At 30.6% G+C, this 17,302-nt stretch overlaps 7 protein-coding genes and 1 pseudogene across 8 annotated transcripts, besides 4 other annotated features; 3 read left to right on the plus strand and 5 right to left on the minus strand.

The window, feature by feature from the left end:
- Window positions 1–6,524: part of a mobile genetic element that runs on past the window's edge.
- TVAGG3_0549200 (Prim-pol domain family) lies at window positions 29–860 on the minus strand (the record flags this gene model as incomplete). The annotated part of the gene is made up of 1 exon (XM_051238112.1): window positions 29–860. A coding segment is annotated over one exon (832 nt), but the record flags the coding sequence as incomplete, so codon positions are not given.
- On the minus strand, window positions 1,161–2,225 carry TVAGG3_0549210 (keratin-associated protein family; the record flags this gene model as incomplete). Its single annotated transcript, XM_051238113.1, has 1 exon — window positions 1,161–2,225. One exon carries the CDS (start codon window positions 2,223–2,225, stop codon window positions 1,161–1,163), a length of 1,065 nt encoding a protein of 354 aa, XP_051095937.1.
- On the minus strand, window positions 4,157–4,690 carry TVAGG3_0549220 (uncharacterized protein; the record flags this gene model as incomplete). Its single annotated transcript, XM_051238114.1, has 1 exon — window positions 4,157–4,690. The coding sequence occupies one exon, from the start codon at window positions 4,688–4,690 to the stop codon at window positions 4,157–4,159; it is 534 nt and encodes a 177-aa protein (XP_051095938.1).
- On the minus strand, window positions 4,767–5,056 carry TVAGG3_0549230 (uncharacterized protein; the record flags this gene model as incomplete). Its single annotated transcript, XM_051238115.1, has 1 exon — window positions 4,767–5,056. A coding segment is annotated over one exon (290 nt), but the record flags the coding sequence as incomplete, so codon positions are not given.
- A 1,121-nt stretch (window positions 6,525–7,645) lies between the features above and the next one.
- TVAGG3_0549240 lies at window positions 7,646–7,860 on the plus strand (annotated as a pseudogene). The gene has a single exon. A coding segment is annotated over exon 1 (215 nt).
- A 24-nt stretch (window positions 7,861–7,884) lies between these two features.
- Window positions 7,885–8,121, minus strand: TVAGG3_0549250 (N-acetylmuramoyl-l-alanine amidase family; the record flags this gene model as incomplete). The annotated part of the gene is made up of 1 exon (XM_051238116.1): window positions 7,885–8,121. One exon carries the CDS (start codon window positions 8,119–8,121, stop codon window positions 7,885–7,887), a length of 237 nt encoding a protein of 78 aa, XP_051095940.1.
- A 797-nt stretch (window positions 8,122–8,918) lies between these two features.
- Window positions 8,919–9,271: a mobile genetic element.
- Window positions 9,270–10,573: a mobile genetic element.
- TVAGG3_0549280 (Mariner transposase) lies at window positions 9,366–10,493 on the plus strand (the record flags this gene model as incomplete). Its single annotated transcript, XM_051238117.1, has 1 exon — window positions 9,366–10,493. One exon carries the CDS (start codon window positions 9,366–9,368, stop codon window positions 10,491–10,493), a length of 1,128 nt encoding a protein of 375 aa, XP_051095941.1.
- Window positions 10,573–14,087: a mobile genetic element.
- A 1,273-nt stretch (window positions 14,088–15,360) lies between these two features.
- TVAGG3_0549310 (uncharacterized protein) lies at window positions 15,361–15,723 on the plus strand (the record flags this gene model as incomplete). Its single annotated transcript, XM_051238118.1, has 1 exon — window positions 15,361–15,723. The coding sequence occupies one exon, from the start codon at window positions 15,361–15,363 to the stop codon at window positions 15,721–15,723; it is 363 nt and encodes a 120-aa protein (XP_051095942.1).
- Between the last annotated feature and the right edge of the window lie 1,579 nt (window positions 15,724–17,302).

Here is a 17,302-nt window from a genome sequence, read left to right on the forward strand (position 1 = left end):
TTTTCAAAATTACTTTTTGCATTTTCTGTTAAACTGCAGAAGTTATAAACGTTATCGTATGCTTCATTAATCAAATGATTAGGTAACGAATTAATAGCTTGAAACAGTGTGAATAATGTAACTTCTTTTTCTAAATTCATGTTTCCACCGTCATTATGTACTTCAAAATCACTGATGCCATCAACTATGCTCTGGGCAAGTTTATCGTCAATGTTTACATCTTTGTTTTCATTCATTATACTCTTTATTTCTTCATTCTTCTGTTCAACTCTTACCTTAATATTCAAATCATTTAATATATCATTCACTGTTCTAGTTAATGTTGAATCGTAACTTCCACGAATGAATGAGTATGTATTGATTGGTTCTGTTGCATTCTTGCGAACTCTTGAATCAGCCATAACCACTAAAGAACGCTTTGAATCATCCATTGAAGTCATGATATCGATATCATAATCATTGCAGGAATAACATTTAATCATTCTGTTCGAAACTGCATAGAAGAAATTAGTGTTGCAATAAATGTGAAGACCTCCTGAAGCGGTTTTAACGATAACATCTTTATCCGAAAGTTTTGATAAAATATCTTTTCTAACTGTTTCTTTAAGTTCATCATTGTACGATTTATTGATATCAACATCTATAATCGTTAAATTTGATATTTTATTTGCTAATAAAGCTGTACCAGTTTTCCTTCCTCTTCCTCCATCGTGTTTGAGGTAGTTATGTAAATCAATCTTGTTTTCACCAATTCTTTCGTTGAGGGTTTTAGTTTCTGCCACAACTAATTCCTCAGCTAATGAATCAATAACTTTTTCATCAGAAATGATATAGTTGCTGTTGTTGTTTGTTGCTGTCATTTATATAGGAATAAAAAAATAAAAATAATTTTAAAACTAACTTTATTTTTGGACTGCATCATATTTCCAGGACTGTTGTCAAAATGTCATGTTGTCTCATTTTTTCAGAGAAGTAAATTAACCTGGTGACATGGTGACGTGGTGACACCCGAAACCATAAACGTAAACATTAACGTAAACATTAACGTAAACATTATTTCTGCAGTTCATCCATTACTTCATTACCTAATTAATTACAGACATAAAATATATTTAGTTCATTCGGTAAGCCTTGACCCAAAGGTCTGGGCTCAAGCACATTCAATGAACACGGTACCATGCGAATACAGTCACAAATGGTGGCATGTAATCTGCACCCGAACCCGTTGGATTTGTTGTGAAAGTGTGTGAATGATTTCCTGCGGTTCCACAGAAAATACCTGTGCTTGAATCTATTGGGTCAGTTGAAATATCAGATCTATTCATTCCCTGTCTATTCAAACCCGCTGCAAGATTTGTATAACCTCTTTTTGTTATTGAATGTGAATGATTACCTGTTGTGTTTGTAGTTCCTGTATGAGTGTGCGGTGGAAGGTTTGCTTCTTTAATTTTCTTCGAACCTCCTGTTTGCTTTGAATATCTAGCACAGTATAAGAATTTGTCTACAATCTGCTTCCACGTACCAAAACCTAAAACTGTTGATGGATTTGTTGAATTCATTGACGTATAAATAGAACCAACAGGATATAATGTTTGAAGAATTTCATTTTTCATGCTTGTAATCACATCATTTACTTCCGACTTCTTTGCATAATTTTCATTAACATAAGTTTTATCTGCTTTAAGATCTAAACATCCTGAAACCCATTCTGTATCAGCTTTAACTTTAAAAGTCTCCGATGTCCATTCATGATACCATTCAACCTTTTCTTTAATTTCATTATCTTTTTCATCAACATAAACCAAATTTGCTTTCTTCATTAACTCACTATCCACATATTCCTTATCCACCCTCTTCATTATGTCATTTAGGAAACCTTCTATGAATTCCTCATTTAAATTAAATCTTCCAATCTTCAAAACTTTAGGAAATGCATTTAATGCGTAATATCTCTGTTCTTCTGGTGGAATTGATGTTATATCATCCGTTATTCCTTTAATTTTTGAATTCATAAATAAAATTTCTTTTATATTTGATATCACTGCACCACCTTTGCAAACGAATTCGAAATGGTCATTTTTCAATACTATCTCCAAATCTCCATATTTCAACCTTTGCGTTTGTTCTGCCGTCTTTGAATTATATGCATATATGGCGTATGTAATGGTCTGAAGGACCTGGGCGCTTTGCGCCTTAAGTTGTTGTGGTTGCTGTTGTTTAATCATTTATTATGATTTAAAAATAAATATTTAATCCGTTATCTCATCGGCTATTTTCTCTATTTGAAATTGCCATAATATTTCATTCATAAATTCTAAATCACAATCAAATAGGTCAGTTATTCTAAATTTAATATTTGATAAATCTTTTGAATGAAGAATAAATGAATTCCCGGATAATTGAAACGGATATGATAAAGAAAATGTGTTTAAGTTGATGGATAAAATGTTTTGTATTGATGGGTAAGAGTTAGGGTCTAATGTTTGATGTGAAAATCTCATTGGGGTATTAACTTTATCACATTTGATTAAAATGAAATTGGAACCAGTGTCAGAATACAAAACATCCCCAACATCTTTTTCAAAATTTAATATCCCCAACAATGAACGAAGATGAGGAGTACAAAATTTAATTTTCAGCGGGAATTTAATAAGGTTATTTATTTCATCAAGTTCAAAAAGTTTATCGGGTTTTGATTTAAAATTTTCTTCATACCATACGATAAATGATTCATTTAAATAACTTAAAATCATGTTAATATCCCATTTCGCTATCACATTATTTATATACATATCATACGTTTTTTCAAGGTCATCTTTAATAAATGATATATAATCTGAAGGGTCTAAAAGAATGGGATTAAATTTACCACTCACAGAAACGAGAGTAACATTATAAATTCCGCTAACTGTTAAATTTAATTCACAGCTATTATTCGAAATAATATTGATAATTGACATTTTTATTACGATTAAAAATATGGTAAAGCGTTATTTTCCGGTGATAAATAAAACTAGAATAAGATTACCTCAAGAATTCATAAATTCAACGAATAAGAAATTCATTCATGTTATAAATTTTAGTGTTTTCAGAAAATATGAGTCAGTGTCATATTCATCAACAGGTTATATTTCACTTCATTCAAATTTAGTTCAATCAAACCCATATAATGACCATTTCATAAGATTTTCAGATGGTATTAAAAATGTAATTGATAGATTAAAATATGAACAGATTGACAATATCGAATTTTTGGAATTTTGGTTTAAATATCCCGATGGAAAAAAGATTGAAGTTAAAGATAAAGCTGATACTATAACAAAAACAATTACAATGACCGATCCGGATAGTGGGGAACAAAAAGAAATAAAACAAACGATAGAAACTGGTGAAAGGTCAATTATTATTGATTATGATTCAAAGGATTATTATTCGATAATGTTAATGCTTGAATATTAAATAGCCTTAACAAAGAATTTTTCAAGTGATATTTTATATTCATCAACTATTTTATTATAAATATCATTATATGTTAAATGAAGTTCAGTTGTTGTTCCATTCTTTGATATCTTAATTGTGCTAATATCCTTTATAGGATTTATTTTTGCAACTATTCCGCAGCATGAAACCTCATCATCTATGAAAAATTGAATCTTAACGTCTGAATCTTGAACATCACAAAGAATGGCGATAATGTGAATTAATGATTCATAAGGTAAAATAATTAAACCTGATTGATCAATTAAATTTATTATTGAATCATAATTATCAGTTATTATATCACGGTAAATTTTCATTAATTCAGAATTAATGTCTATTTTATATGGGTTCTCGATGTTTGATGAAAGAGGCGGGGGGTATGTTGGATAAGTGGGAATTTCAACAGGTTCTTTACCGGGTTCAGATAAAATGATTGGGTCTCCATTCTCATGGTTTTCTTCATTCTCCTGTTTCGGTAAGTCACGAGTTAATAAATTTGGTTGAGTTGCTGACCTTGTTAATTCGGGGCTAACATTAACTTTAACATTTTGAATAATTCGTGATTTATCATCATTTACGTTATAACCAACCGTAATCTCTGCTTTTGCGTTAGTGTTCTTTTGACTAGTGAAACGTCTTCTCATTTATATTCGAATAAAAAAATATATTTAAACTTTTATTTTGCTGGAAGTTTTGAATCTATTATTCCCTGTATTTGTTCATGAAGTTGATTTTTAGCTGTTTCATTGTAATTAATAGACCTAATATATTCATTAATTGCATTCTTATAATCATCTGATTTCTCAAATTTTCTTTTATCTAATTCCTTAACTAAATCATAAGTTAAACCTCGTTGCTGATATAATGGTTTCTTAATTAAATCTTTGAATGCTTGAGATAAAGCACCTGATGCAATTCTTGCTACTATAATTGGTTGGAATTGCTGTTTAAGTTCATCTTTAACATTTGCGAAAACTGGATCGAATAAAGCAACTTTAAAGAATTTCTTAGCTGAAATTTCAGGTCTAATATTTGCATATTGACCATCAAACTGGTTAGAATATCGTGGTAATCCATCCGGTCCCTCTTCAATAGCATTTAATTCTTCATTGAAATAAGAATATGGATTATAACGGTATGAATTAATTGGACCATTTTCACCTTCTCCAATGTATTGTTTAACAGCTTTTCCATTTTCATCAAATTGCATAGGATAACGTTCATTATATGCTTTACGTTTAGGATAATCAGTTATAGTTAATTTATAACCATTTATGACTTTAATATTACCTTGACCATCAGTAACGAAAACTTCATTTATACCATCAGGTTTTCCATTTGGACCTGTAATGTCTGCTTCGTGTGCTTCCCAATTTGGACCTTGACGTTTGGCATATGCTTGAGCTTCTGGTAATGTTAAAACGTTTCTCATTTGTTTAACATCTTTTTGAAGACCAGCAACAATATGAACTAATTCTTTCATTCCATCAGGAACTTTCATAGTTCTATTATATGCACCCTTTTTGTTTGTTCCTTGTTTTAATGGAACCTGTAGAAGATTTGCCATTTCTGTCATGTTTAATTATAAATAAAAAATAAAAATTAATTATAAAAAGTTAATCAAATTTAACACTTCCTTTATTTAAATCAACTATTATTTTTCCATGTTCACCTAATTGCTGATATTGTGTGTAAAGTTCATTAATGCTCATTGGTAAATTCACTTGATAAAGCATAACGTTCAACTGTTGACGACTAAACCCACTGAAAATGAAAAGTGTTGATAGATTTGATTTAATGTTTGTGCTTAATGCTTTGAAGTATTGAACAGCCATGAAGAATGAACACTGAATGTGTCGACATTGAGTTAATAACTGATTAAAATATGATTTCTCATTTGTTATTAGTTTTGATTTCACTGCATCATCTAGAAAAATGAGTGAATGCAAAAATTCTCTATCAAAATTTGAAATAGAAAGTGTTTCAAATAATTCATCCCGTTGTTTATCAATAATTTTATCCTCTAATCCTTGCTTCTTGATTGTATTATATAATTCTTTATACATTAAAAAGTTTTTTAAATAATCTTCTGCTTCTTCTTGTGATAAGTAAATAATTGGAATTTTGATTAAATGCTTTAAAGATTCAAATGTATCATCTGAAGGTGAACCTGAACGGTTGATATAAATTAACACATGTGAATAGGGGGAAGTGTTAGCAATAATGATAATTTGTTTTAATATCGTTAATGTTTTACCTTTATTTTGTTTACCAATTGCTGCAGTGATTGAATTTAAGTAACATTCAGAATATGGAATTTTCATTAATTTTTCCTTAGATAGAGCATTTCTATTATCACTCAATACTTCATTAATCATATCATCTACGTATGTATTATATACTCCCGCTAATTCTTCATAAGGGGTGGATGAATTTAAATCCATTTAATCAAAAATAAATTTATAATTTTAAACATTTCTATTCATCAATATTTCATCATATGAACTTCTATACTGTGGTGGTGTACCTGTTGGATGATATTTCAAACCTTCATCCGGTGTCCATGTCCAATATGTAGTCCTAGTAAACCAAACCTGAGGAGGATTTGTCACCTTTGAACAGTAAGTGTCATTTTCACCCTGAATGATTGGATAAGCTTTCACTTGTACTGTAACTTGTGAGTTGAAAGTTTCTAATTCATCAAAGAATATACCCGCTCCATCACGTTGAACTGGAATAGTGCATAAGAATGAAGTTTGGTCTTTCCATGTTCTAGCTAATGGCGTGCCATTATCATCATTCAGTGGTCTAGTTAATGAGTCCTCGTATTCTTCTGTGCATTCGTTCACTCCATCTAAATCAGAAGCTTGAAGCATACGTGTAAAGAATATGTCGCCCACTGTGGTCATCGCTTGATCGGGGAAGTTTCTGGAATCTATAGTGACCTGAAGACCTCGAAGCATTGGATTTTCTAAAACTGTTCTTTGCATTGCATTCTTCGGAAATGCTAACACAACATCTGTAACATTATGAAGAGCGTATGAGAAATCTGAGTTAATACCTTCAGGAGTGATGCAACCTCCATTTAGTGAACGAACGTCAATATGTTGAGCTGGAATCATGAATGGATCTTCCTTACTGAATAAACGTGGTATTGCTTTAACTGATTCTTCAATTAAACCATATCCTGGTGTAATGCATTTATCCTCTAAAACTTCCATCTTTGTGCATGAAATAATAACGTCATCAACTGTTGCGTCAGCAGATGTAGCGGCTAAGCTTGTAATTAATTTGGCAGGAAGTCCGATTTGTTGGAATTTGCGATCATATTTATAAACATGATTCATAATCTTTTCATAATTTTCATCAGTTATCTTTTCATAAACGTAATTTTGTAAATCAGCAACTCTTAACGGGTCAACCTGACAAAATACTAAAGTATCCCTGAAAACATAATATTTAAGAATGATATCACTAAATGATTTAGGATAATCATCGAACGCCTGAAATGCTAACAAATCATTTACCGGAATAATCATATCAAAAGTGACATCAACTTCTTCATTTGCTCTCTTGAAAACTTCTGAAGGGTCAATATATTTTCCACATACTGAGTTATCATATTTTTGAACATTATTATATAACGAATGAACAAACTTTTTAACTTTCCTTTCTGATTTTGGTTTATATGTTGCAAATGCGAAAGATTCACGGGCGCAATCCATCTGAAGATAACCGGCATCACCTCTTTCGGTTTCTACTTCTAATTGTTTAAAGCTTTGATTTGATGATTTGTAACCAACGAATAAACGCATGCATTTAAAAGCGGCATCACATGTGAAAGCTTTATTTGAAACTAGAGTTGCTTTAACTTTGCGTTTAATATATGTGTCACCTAATTGGTTCACATCATGAGCCGGATTTGTAATTCTTAAATGAGTTTGTTTATCATCAAAAATATGGAGCATCAGAGTCATAGCATGAACTTTCAAGTTCTCTATAATATTTCTACTCTCCTTTGCGAATATTTCATTTATCTTTTCGAATGAATGAAACACATTTCCATTAATCGGTTTAGTGTTTGGCACCAAATAGTTAGTCGTCATTTATTAATAAATAAAATAAAAAAAAAATGAATTTTTTAATTTTAATGAAATAATCAACTATGGCTGCAGGTATATTTAAGAAACTGTGGGATAAAGTAAAAAGAGGAGCGAGTAAAGTTTGGGAAACAATGAAGAAGGGAGCAAATTGGATATTTAAGAATAAAGAAGCAATTAGTGACGTTGCTGAATCAATAACACCAAAAGCTGCCCAATAAGAGAAGTTTTAAATAAAGGAGAAAAAGTTTATCAAAGACTACAACCGATACTAAGATAAAAATAATATTTATTTATTTTTCCACTATCTACCTCCTATTTTATTAAGTATTCCTTCAGCAATTCCACCAACTGCGTTACCTGCTTGTGCTCCCATCGCCGGATTACCTGCTTTAGTACCTAATACTCCACCTATGATAGTTCCTGCCGTTTTCGCTACTGGTGCCAAAAAGTTTGCAATGGGTTTAATAATCTTTTTATGAACCCAACCCGCAGCTTTCTTAATTCCATCCCATAATTTTTTAAAGAATTCTGCAGCCATTTCTGATTTAATATTAATTAAAAAATATATTTCATCACTTATATTCTAATTTTTATTTAATGATAAATGAAACCGATTTTAAAAATAAATGAAACAGAGGAGGAAGAAATAAATGAAAGTGAAAATGTTCAACAAAAAATAAACGTTGTTAAACCAATTACTGAAATAAAAATTTTTTCATCTGTTGAAGAATTTAATGACTATTATGCTAATAATAAAAATTATTTGAAGAATTGACAACATGTAAATTGAATAAAATGTTTAAAGTTGATGGATTCAAAATTTCAAAAATAAAAGGAGTGGTTAGTTTGAAATCTATTCCTCAATCAAGAATCACCTCATTAATGAAAATAGATGATTTAACAAAAAGAATAGAAGAGATTGAAGAAAGAATGAATCAAATAATTGATTTCATAAATTCAAATAATCATTAGTTTCTTAAAGTTCAATGTTGAACTCATTTCATTCAAAAATGTAAGACATGAATTTTTAAAGTTTATTTTTAAAAAAATTTTTTATTTTTTATTCATGAAAATAATTATTTCTAATTTCTTTTACTCGTTTATGAGGTCTTTGATTATGACTCCATTGATTCCATTCAGGATTTAAACAATGTTTAATTAATCGCGGAATATCTGACATCATCTATATATAGCTTCTTTTATAAAAGATAAAAAAATAAATTATTTTAAAATTAATGTTAATTTTTTAATGATTTATAAATAAATATATTTTAATGCATCGTCTATATATAGATGCAACAAAAAAAGTCACACAACCCTTCATATCCTACTACTAATATTGCGAACAAATTCTGAAGTAAAATCGCGATCAATAATTGAAAATTACGATCATGTACTGAAAAATGACGATCGAATTGAATGAATAGAATTATATCTAAGAAAAAATAAATTGTATTTAGAAGATGAACAAAGAAAGGTGTATGCTAAAAATCATTTAACAATAAATGGAAATAAAACGAAATTGTTAAAAGAAAAAAATGAAAATTGTTAAATAATATATTATTTTTTAGTCATAAGAATAAAAATATAGTAGTTATAAAAGGAATTAGACTTCATATATCAATTCTTTTTCTCTGTAGATGTGGAACGTTTGCTTTTCGATCTCTTTCGATGAACTTGAAAATATAGGGTGTCCAAAGGTGCGTTTAGCACAGCGCTCTATATGAGACTATTAAAGGAGATATATGCTGATTATAAATATATAATAAAAAATATGAATATATGTATATGATGAGTATGTTGTATTTTGGCGCCATGCCGGGATATAAAATGAATTTTGAGACAAGAGGCGGTTTCGCGGGAAATTTTGGCGGGATTTTTTTCATTTTTTTAATGAATCATAAAGAAAACATCCTCGCTCTTGCAAAAAAATGCAAAGACTGTAAAAAAATCTACGAGACATTGGTAAAATGCTTCGGTATGGATGCTCCTAGCTATTCCACTGTAACGTATCATGTTAGGATGTATCACTTCATGAACAAAAAGGCGCCCATCATAAAAATTGACAAAAAATCGCCGGATCAAAGAAAAATCAAAGTAATTCTTCAAGCGCTAGATGAAGACCCAAGAGCATCACTCAGAAGGATAGAGGAGATGACAAAGATACCACATACAACAGTCAGTTATTATATGCACAATTATTTGAACTACAAACTAGCGTATACACGTTGGGTTCCGCACAACCTTAATTCAGTTCAAAAAAAATCTAGAGTCCAATCTTCGAAAGAGCTCCTCTCTATATTGCGTGCGTATCAATCCAAGAAGTTTCGCTTTTTAGTAACAGGGGACGAGTCTTGGTTTCAATATGCAACAGAAGCCAAAATCATGTGGATCCCGAAGGATGAAAATCCGCAAACATTCCCGAAGAAAAAAATTGACACACCAATGATGATGTTGTCGGTTTTTTGGGGCGTGAATGGCATCATCGCAATTGATATTCTTCAAAAACCTAATACGATGAATGCTCAGTATCTAATTGACAATGTTCTTACTCAAATTATCAATTCTGATGAGTTTGAGAAATCCAAACAACAAAAACAAAAGTTTGCAATTCATTTTGATAATTCAAGAGTTCACAAAAGTCATAAGGTAATGAATTACTTGGTGGAAAACAATGTCAAAGTTGTTCCAAACCCAATTTATTCACCTGATATTGCACCCGCTGACTTTTATTTATTCGGCACGCTAAAAAAGAGAGCTGAAGGACGCGAATTCGCGAGTCCAGATGATCTTGAAAATTTTGTAAGAGAGCAATTTGAGCAATTTTCTCATGATGATTTAAAGCGTGTCTTTCAAGCCTGGATCGATCGCTGCGAACGCGTGATTGAATCCAATGGTGATTATATTTAAATAAACTTTATATATATGTAACTTGTTTATTTCTATTCGCAGTATTCAGGTTTGTGCTAAACACACCTTTGGACACCCTATATAAGTTATTATCGCTGAGAATCCTTTCCGAAATAGGAGCTTTACGTTTAGGAGGATTGTCGGATGAATTTTGTTTTTTATTGTTTGATTTTGTTGTTATGGAAGATTTTTTCTTATTTTTTTCAGAATTTTGCTTGCTATTAACTGAAACTTGTTTTGACGGCCCAACAATAGCATTTGTAGTAGGAAGAATTCCCAATAACGAGCGCATTTTCGATAATTGTTTTTCAATATGATCAAGAAGGTCCAGCTTATGTTCTAGATTACTAGACATTTGATTTGTAGAAGGATGGTTTTGATTTTCTGGTTCTAAATCTGTAGAGTCTGCAATATTTGAATTTTCGGAGCGAATTGGAGCATCTGAACCTTGATTTGTATCGGCTTGCTCAAAATTAGTTTGAATTGGAGTGGATGAATTAAAATCTGGATGATTTAATGTTTCATTAAATAATGCCATAATTTTTTCTCTTTTTTCATTAATAAACTTAGTGATCATTGTATCTTTATCTGTTAGATCGATCGATTTGAGTATATCTGCATCATGAACTGGAATATTTTCGAACAATGAACTCGATTCTATGGAACCATATGGAGAAATCTCGTTCTGAGCCAAAGAAAGATCACTTACGTTGTATTGTTTGATAGAAAAAATTGTTTTCTCAAGTTCTTTTTGAAAGCAGTCAAGAATATAATTTTTGTAGCTATCAGTGATAACGGTTTTTATATGGCGCTCGATCTTCTGGTTATTTTTGATGGCGTTATATTTATCTAATTGGATTTGAGATATCTTCTTAATAGCTTCATAAATGTTTGGATGTTTTAACGAAGAAAATTCTGAATGCATACTCTCGAGGCAATCATTAGTGAATATTGCAGTTGCATTATTATATTGAGATATTAAATTGTAGTGCGGCAACCAAACTTTGTTGAAATAATCAATATAATCTTTGATCGAATCAACTTTATTTTGATTAATTATATGCATTGTAAGTACAAATTCTTCATGAGACATGAATGGAGTAATAGAATATAGCTTAAATAAAGAATTTTGTAAAGTATTGAAATTTTTTGTATAAAGTGCTACAAGTTTCCTGTGTAAAGCTTGTTTGAAATGAAATAGGCATCCAATTATACGGACTTTAGGGAAAATTTGTTGAAGTGCCTCTATCATTCCCTTTTCAAAATCACAATGAATTTGAATTAGCTTTGAAAATTGAATACCCTTGACAGTAAAAATATATTCAAATGCCTTCTTATAAGATTCAAATGTGCGGTTTTTCATGAATATAAATAAAAGTGGTAGATATTGATTTGTTGAAGGTTCACAAATCATAATTGTTAGCATCTGTCCTTTTTGAAAATGTTTTGGTGTAATTTTAAAAGTTCCATCGCAAAATAAATCTGTGGCTTCTTTTGCAAATTGAATTGCCTTCTCAAAACCAAAAAACATCGTCTCACAATTTGCTTGAAAATCATGGCCAATGAAAAACTGCTCGCCATTTATTAAACAAAAATTAGCAATTTCATCGTCTGTAATTTTTTCTCCAACAGAAAATTTTCTGGACTTATTATAAACTTCCCTGACCAATGAATCTTTAATTAATGGGTTTTCATCAGTACCAACAGCAAGTTCTGTCATAAATTTTTTAATCTGCTGAAAAGTGCCGTTGTCTTCAGAAAATTTTGCCATTGCCTTATTGTATATTTCTGTCAGAGTCATTGATTTATGAAGATCATTTTTTTCATTTTGTAACTTTTTAAATTGTCTGCATTCGGGTATATGTTCCTTTTGTAAATCTTCGGAAACTGAACTGTTCTCAATTTTAACTAAATAACGTGCTTGACAAGAATGATCGATGCAACGGTAGTAACGTTCAATATTATTTGAATTAATAATATTTGTATGATCATGCGAATAAAGCATATCTTTGCGAACAATTGTATCAGGATATTTTCCAGTAACTGCGGGAATATTTTTAACTGCAATATAACTAAAATATCTTCTGACAGCTTTAGATTCATTTTCGGCGTATTTAATATTAAAATATTGAAGAACTTGTTTGATTATATTCGTTTTTTCATCTCTCGATGTTGATTTTTGGTATTTATCAGATTGTTCCCTGATAAATATTTTATTTTCGTCTGTAAAGTTTGCTCTTTTTTGATTAAATATAGATGATTTTCCCATTAAAAAATGAAATGATGCAAAATTTACGAAAACCGTTCGAAAATTGAATCAAAAATGAAAAGTAATACTTAAATGGAATTCTTTGAGATATTGGTCTTAGATTGAATGTAGCGTCATTCTTATATAGAATATATATTCATATCATCGGAAATATGATAAAAAGCATATAATAAATGTCAAAAAAGTGAACAAATAAGCAAAGATATTTTTTAAAAAACAATGAAAAGTAATACTTAAATGAGGAATTCTTTGAGATATTGGTCTTAGATTGAATGTAGCGTCACAAATTTCACAAATATAATTTACTATACAATTTTATTCATTTTTTTAAAATGGCTGACGACAGTCTGTATCAACTAACTCAACTAGTCAAGCATAATGATTATTCTTCGGATTCATTAAATCAACTTTATCAATGCATAAGTACAATGACAGAAAGATCAATTGGATGCTTGAATTGGGATAAATTTTTCAAAAAAATCACAGTGACTGATGAAGTTCTTTTACATTTTTTAGCATCCGTTTTAAACATTGAAAAGATATCAGAATGTTTCAAGGATTCTATTTTTTATCACAATATTAATCTTGAAAAATTCAGTAATTTAACTGAAACAGAACAACAAACAATTTTAAATTCCTACAAAGCGGATAAATTTACATATTACATAATGTGCTCACAAATTGTAAAATCAAACTGGAACAATTTATCCCAAACTTTAGTTAATATTGCAAATCAATATTTGCCATTTTTAGATGAAGAAAAGCAAATATATATATTTACTGAAATAACTGGCAATTATCAAAATTTTGAAATTTCAGTTGCAAACTTGTTACTTTTTTATGAAAACAATGAAGAAAAATTAAGCAACTGTTTTAATTTAACATTGTTCCAGCAAATTTATTCCAAAAATGGAATCGAGCAAATGATATTTTTTGCTGCAAATACAATTTGTTGCAATAACACTTCTATCAATTTTTACAATCTCCTTGAAATTGAAGAAATGAATCCATTTGATTTTTTTTATTTCTCAATTCAATATAAAGAGATATTAAATTGCGATGATTTTCCAAAAGTTACAGAAGTAATCACAGGTTTAATCTCAGCTTCAAATATTAATGCTATTATGCGAATTTGCCAAAAAATTTTGGATAAAATTACATTTTATAAATGTAATTATTGCCATATTACCTCAATATGGAATTTTATCACAAATGCAGCAATAATTCTTCCTGATGAAGATTTATTAATCAAATTATTAAAATTCATAGAAAAAACAGAAAAAGCAACAGATGAATTATTCGAACCGGAGAATGATTTGAGTTTCAAAAAAAAAAAAAAAAAAAAAAAAAAAAGGTAGTGGGGCTTCCAGGCACTTCGTGCCTTCTAGCCCTGAAGATGTTTAGTATAAATGAAGTTCTTATATACGGGTCTTCCAGGAGCTTTTCACAAATTATATATGTTTTCATGTTTTGTCAAGACTTCTTCGTAAAATCAGACAAAAATAATGTTTAGGGTAGAAGGTTAGATATAACCTCTTTTCTAACCTCTTTTCTACCCTCTTGAATTTTCAAGATTTCTTCGTAAATGTTTTGTCACTTTTCTGTCACTTTTCAGGAAAAAACATTTTTATTGTATATAAAATGAATTTTACAAAAACCACCGTTACCCTTCTTTGGAAATAAGAGTAGATGTAAAGATATTCTATTGAGAGAACTTAAAACTACCGAATGGTCTAACATTTGTAGATTTGTTCGGTGGAAGTTTCTATATATCCCATCTGTGCCATACAATATTCCCAGACTCAAAGATTATATGCAATGACTTCGACAACTATATGAACCGTCTCAAACATATACCAGACACAAACAAAATATTGAGTGAGTTGAAAGAAAAGATACCTATAGGTAAATGGAACGTATACCATTAGATAAGAAAAATACTGTCAGAGAGGTTTTTGAAAAAAGCAGAATATATAGACTGGGATAGTATATCTGCTAGACTATTATATAGTGGTGCTATAAGAGTTCATGACATTGAAACACTTATGTCAAAAGTTTTATATCTTAACTATACAAATGTTTTCAAAGAGGACATAGAAAAATATATTGAGGGTATAGAGTTTGTGAGATGTCATTGGACAGATTTGTATGAAAAATATAAAGACAAGGAAAATGTTTTCTTTATAGTAGACCCGCCGTTCTATAACACATGGGATTTTCAATACCAAGTAGACTGGACTTTGAGAGACTCTTTAGAAACTTTAGACGTTTTACATAACCATCCATGCTTTTACTTTACATCCGATAAAAGTGGTTTGGAAAGTGTCATGAGATGGTTAGAGGACATACATGACTATGAGTTTAGATACGATAAGATAGAATATGAGAGAGGTCCTATAAACTGGAGAAAGTGTCATAACAAAGAAATTTTACTAGTAAGTAAATGTGGTTTGAAATAGGACTACTTGTTTTAGGTTTTTTCCATTGTGTCATTTATTTATTTGACGTGGCAGAAAAGTACAGAGAATATGAAGATGAACCAATGCCTGCAAATGTTCAGTATATGTACTCGTAAGAGATATTTTTATCTAATATTAAATGGACGCACAGAACTTAGCAAATGCACAGCAACCTGGACAACCAAACCCAGAGAATATTCCAAATGAAGTTAGAATACAAACTGCAATGGCAAACTATGGTCAAGTGCCAACAGATGTACAAATGCAAACTGCCATGTCAAATGACGCTGCGTTAGGCTTACCACCATGGTATGCAAATATGAGATGGAAAGAGTTTTATACAAACCCCGAAGTGGGATATAAACAACTCTATGCAGATGACGCGAACACAGGAGTTGACCCAGAATATGTTTTCTACCAGAGGAGAAACAGAATGTATGAGCTCCAGTTAAAGAATGCTATGGAACTCAACAGGAAACGTAAGAGACTAGGCGGACATTAGATTTTTACATATAGTAAAATGGGTTTCTTTGGAAGAATAGGAAACTTCTTTCGAAATGTTGGAAGAGGTATATGGAATGGAATAAAATCTGTCGGAAGAGGAATTTGGAACGGAGTCAAAAATATTGGTAAAAGAGTAGGTCAGTTTGTTGGTATTATACCTAAAGACCCTGAACCAGAAGAACAAGCTCCTGTTATACAACAGCCTGAAACCTGCACCACAGTCTAGTTGGCAACCAAATCCAACACCTCAACCGTATTAAAAAATTATATTTTTACCGTTCGATAGTAGTTGTATATGAAACTAAGTTCTAAGTAAAACGCATGGTATAATGGAACTATTCTCTTTCTTCCATCTGTTGTAAACCATACTTGAAAGTCTGAAATACTTCCACTTGGTGGTTCATATAGCTTTGTAGGTTTTTCGTAAAAGTCATTTGCCAAGCATAAAAAAGAGTTTTGTGCACCAGAAAATGAAGCATGAACTATAATAGCAGCTGGGTCGAAAACATCTTTAAATAAATATGGTTCATCTCTTGCATATCGACTGTAAATATTTGCTAAAGGAAGTTCGACTTTCTGATTTAATTCTTTGCAAATAATACCATGACATTGCAGTGATTCTGTATATATTTGTTCGTCTTTCTTTGGATTGTCTTCGTAGATTTGAATGACACTTGTGAATTTTGTTTGTCAATATACAATTCTCACATAAAGTGTGCTCTCGGTATTTGCATATTCATCAGCATATTTTGCATAACATGAATTTATTTTATCTTCTATATTTTTTAACGCAGTCTGTAGAGAAGATGAAAGGTCAACTTGTATTAGCTCAATTTCTTCCACATTTTTCGTTTCCCTTCAGATATATAAATCTATATGAAACCTTACAATAAATGGAAAACTTTTATCTTCTACAGACAACAAACTTCATTCTACGAAGCCAATAGCTTTTGTGACAGAGGGTCTCTTAGCCATCTTAATGGGTAGTCAAAACGATAGCCTTCATGCTTTACGGTCTCTGTCTCAAACTTTTGACCGACATTAGTAAAAAGTTCATCTAATGGTTTAGTTGTAGCAAACTCTTGAATTTTCTTTTCTATTGAAAGCATATTTTTATCTAGAATAAAAATGTCGAAAGAAACAGCGTCTATGAGAAGAAATACAACACAACCGACAACTCATTTTGCAAGCTCTAAATAAGAACACAACAAACTTTTCAAACTATTCTAAGATATCTGAGTCATTGAAAGAAGAAACTTAAAACTGACGATAAACCCAATGACAGATGAGTTCTGTTTCAAGACAGTAAGAACCATACTGTTTGTATAAATCCAACAAAAAGAACTTTAAACGAAAACCTATAGATGAACTTCTTTTGAAGGCAGATATTGACAACAAAGCTGACAAAAGAGTATGTCATTGAAAAGTTCAAGAAGAACAATGACAGAGCAGATGCAACATATGCAACGAAAGAACATACTCATCCTGAACTAAGCAGACAAAACATATGTTGACAATAAAATGTCAAGTGAAGTGACAAGAGCTGACAAAGAATATTCTAAAAAGACTCATAAATA

Source organism: Trichomonas vaginalis, chromosome II (assembly GCF_026262505.1).
Source record: "Trichomonas vaginalis G3 chromosome II, whole genome shotgun sequence".
Classification (NCBI taxonomy): domain Eukaryota; phylum Parabasalia; order Trichomonadida; family Trichomonadidae; genus Trichomonas; species Trichomonas vaginalis.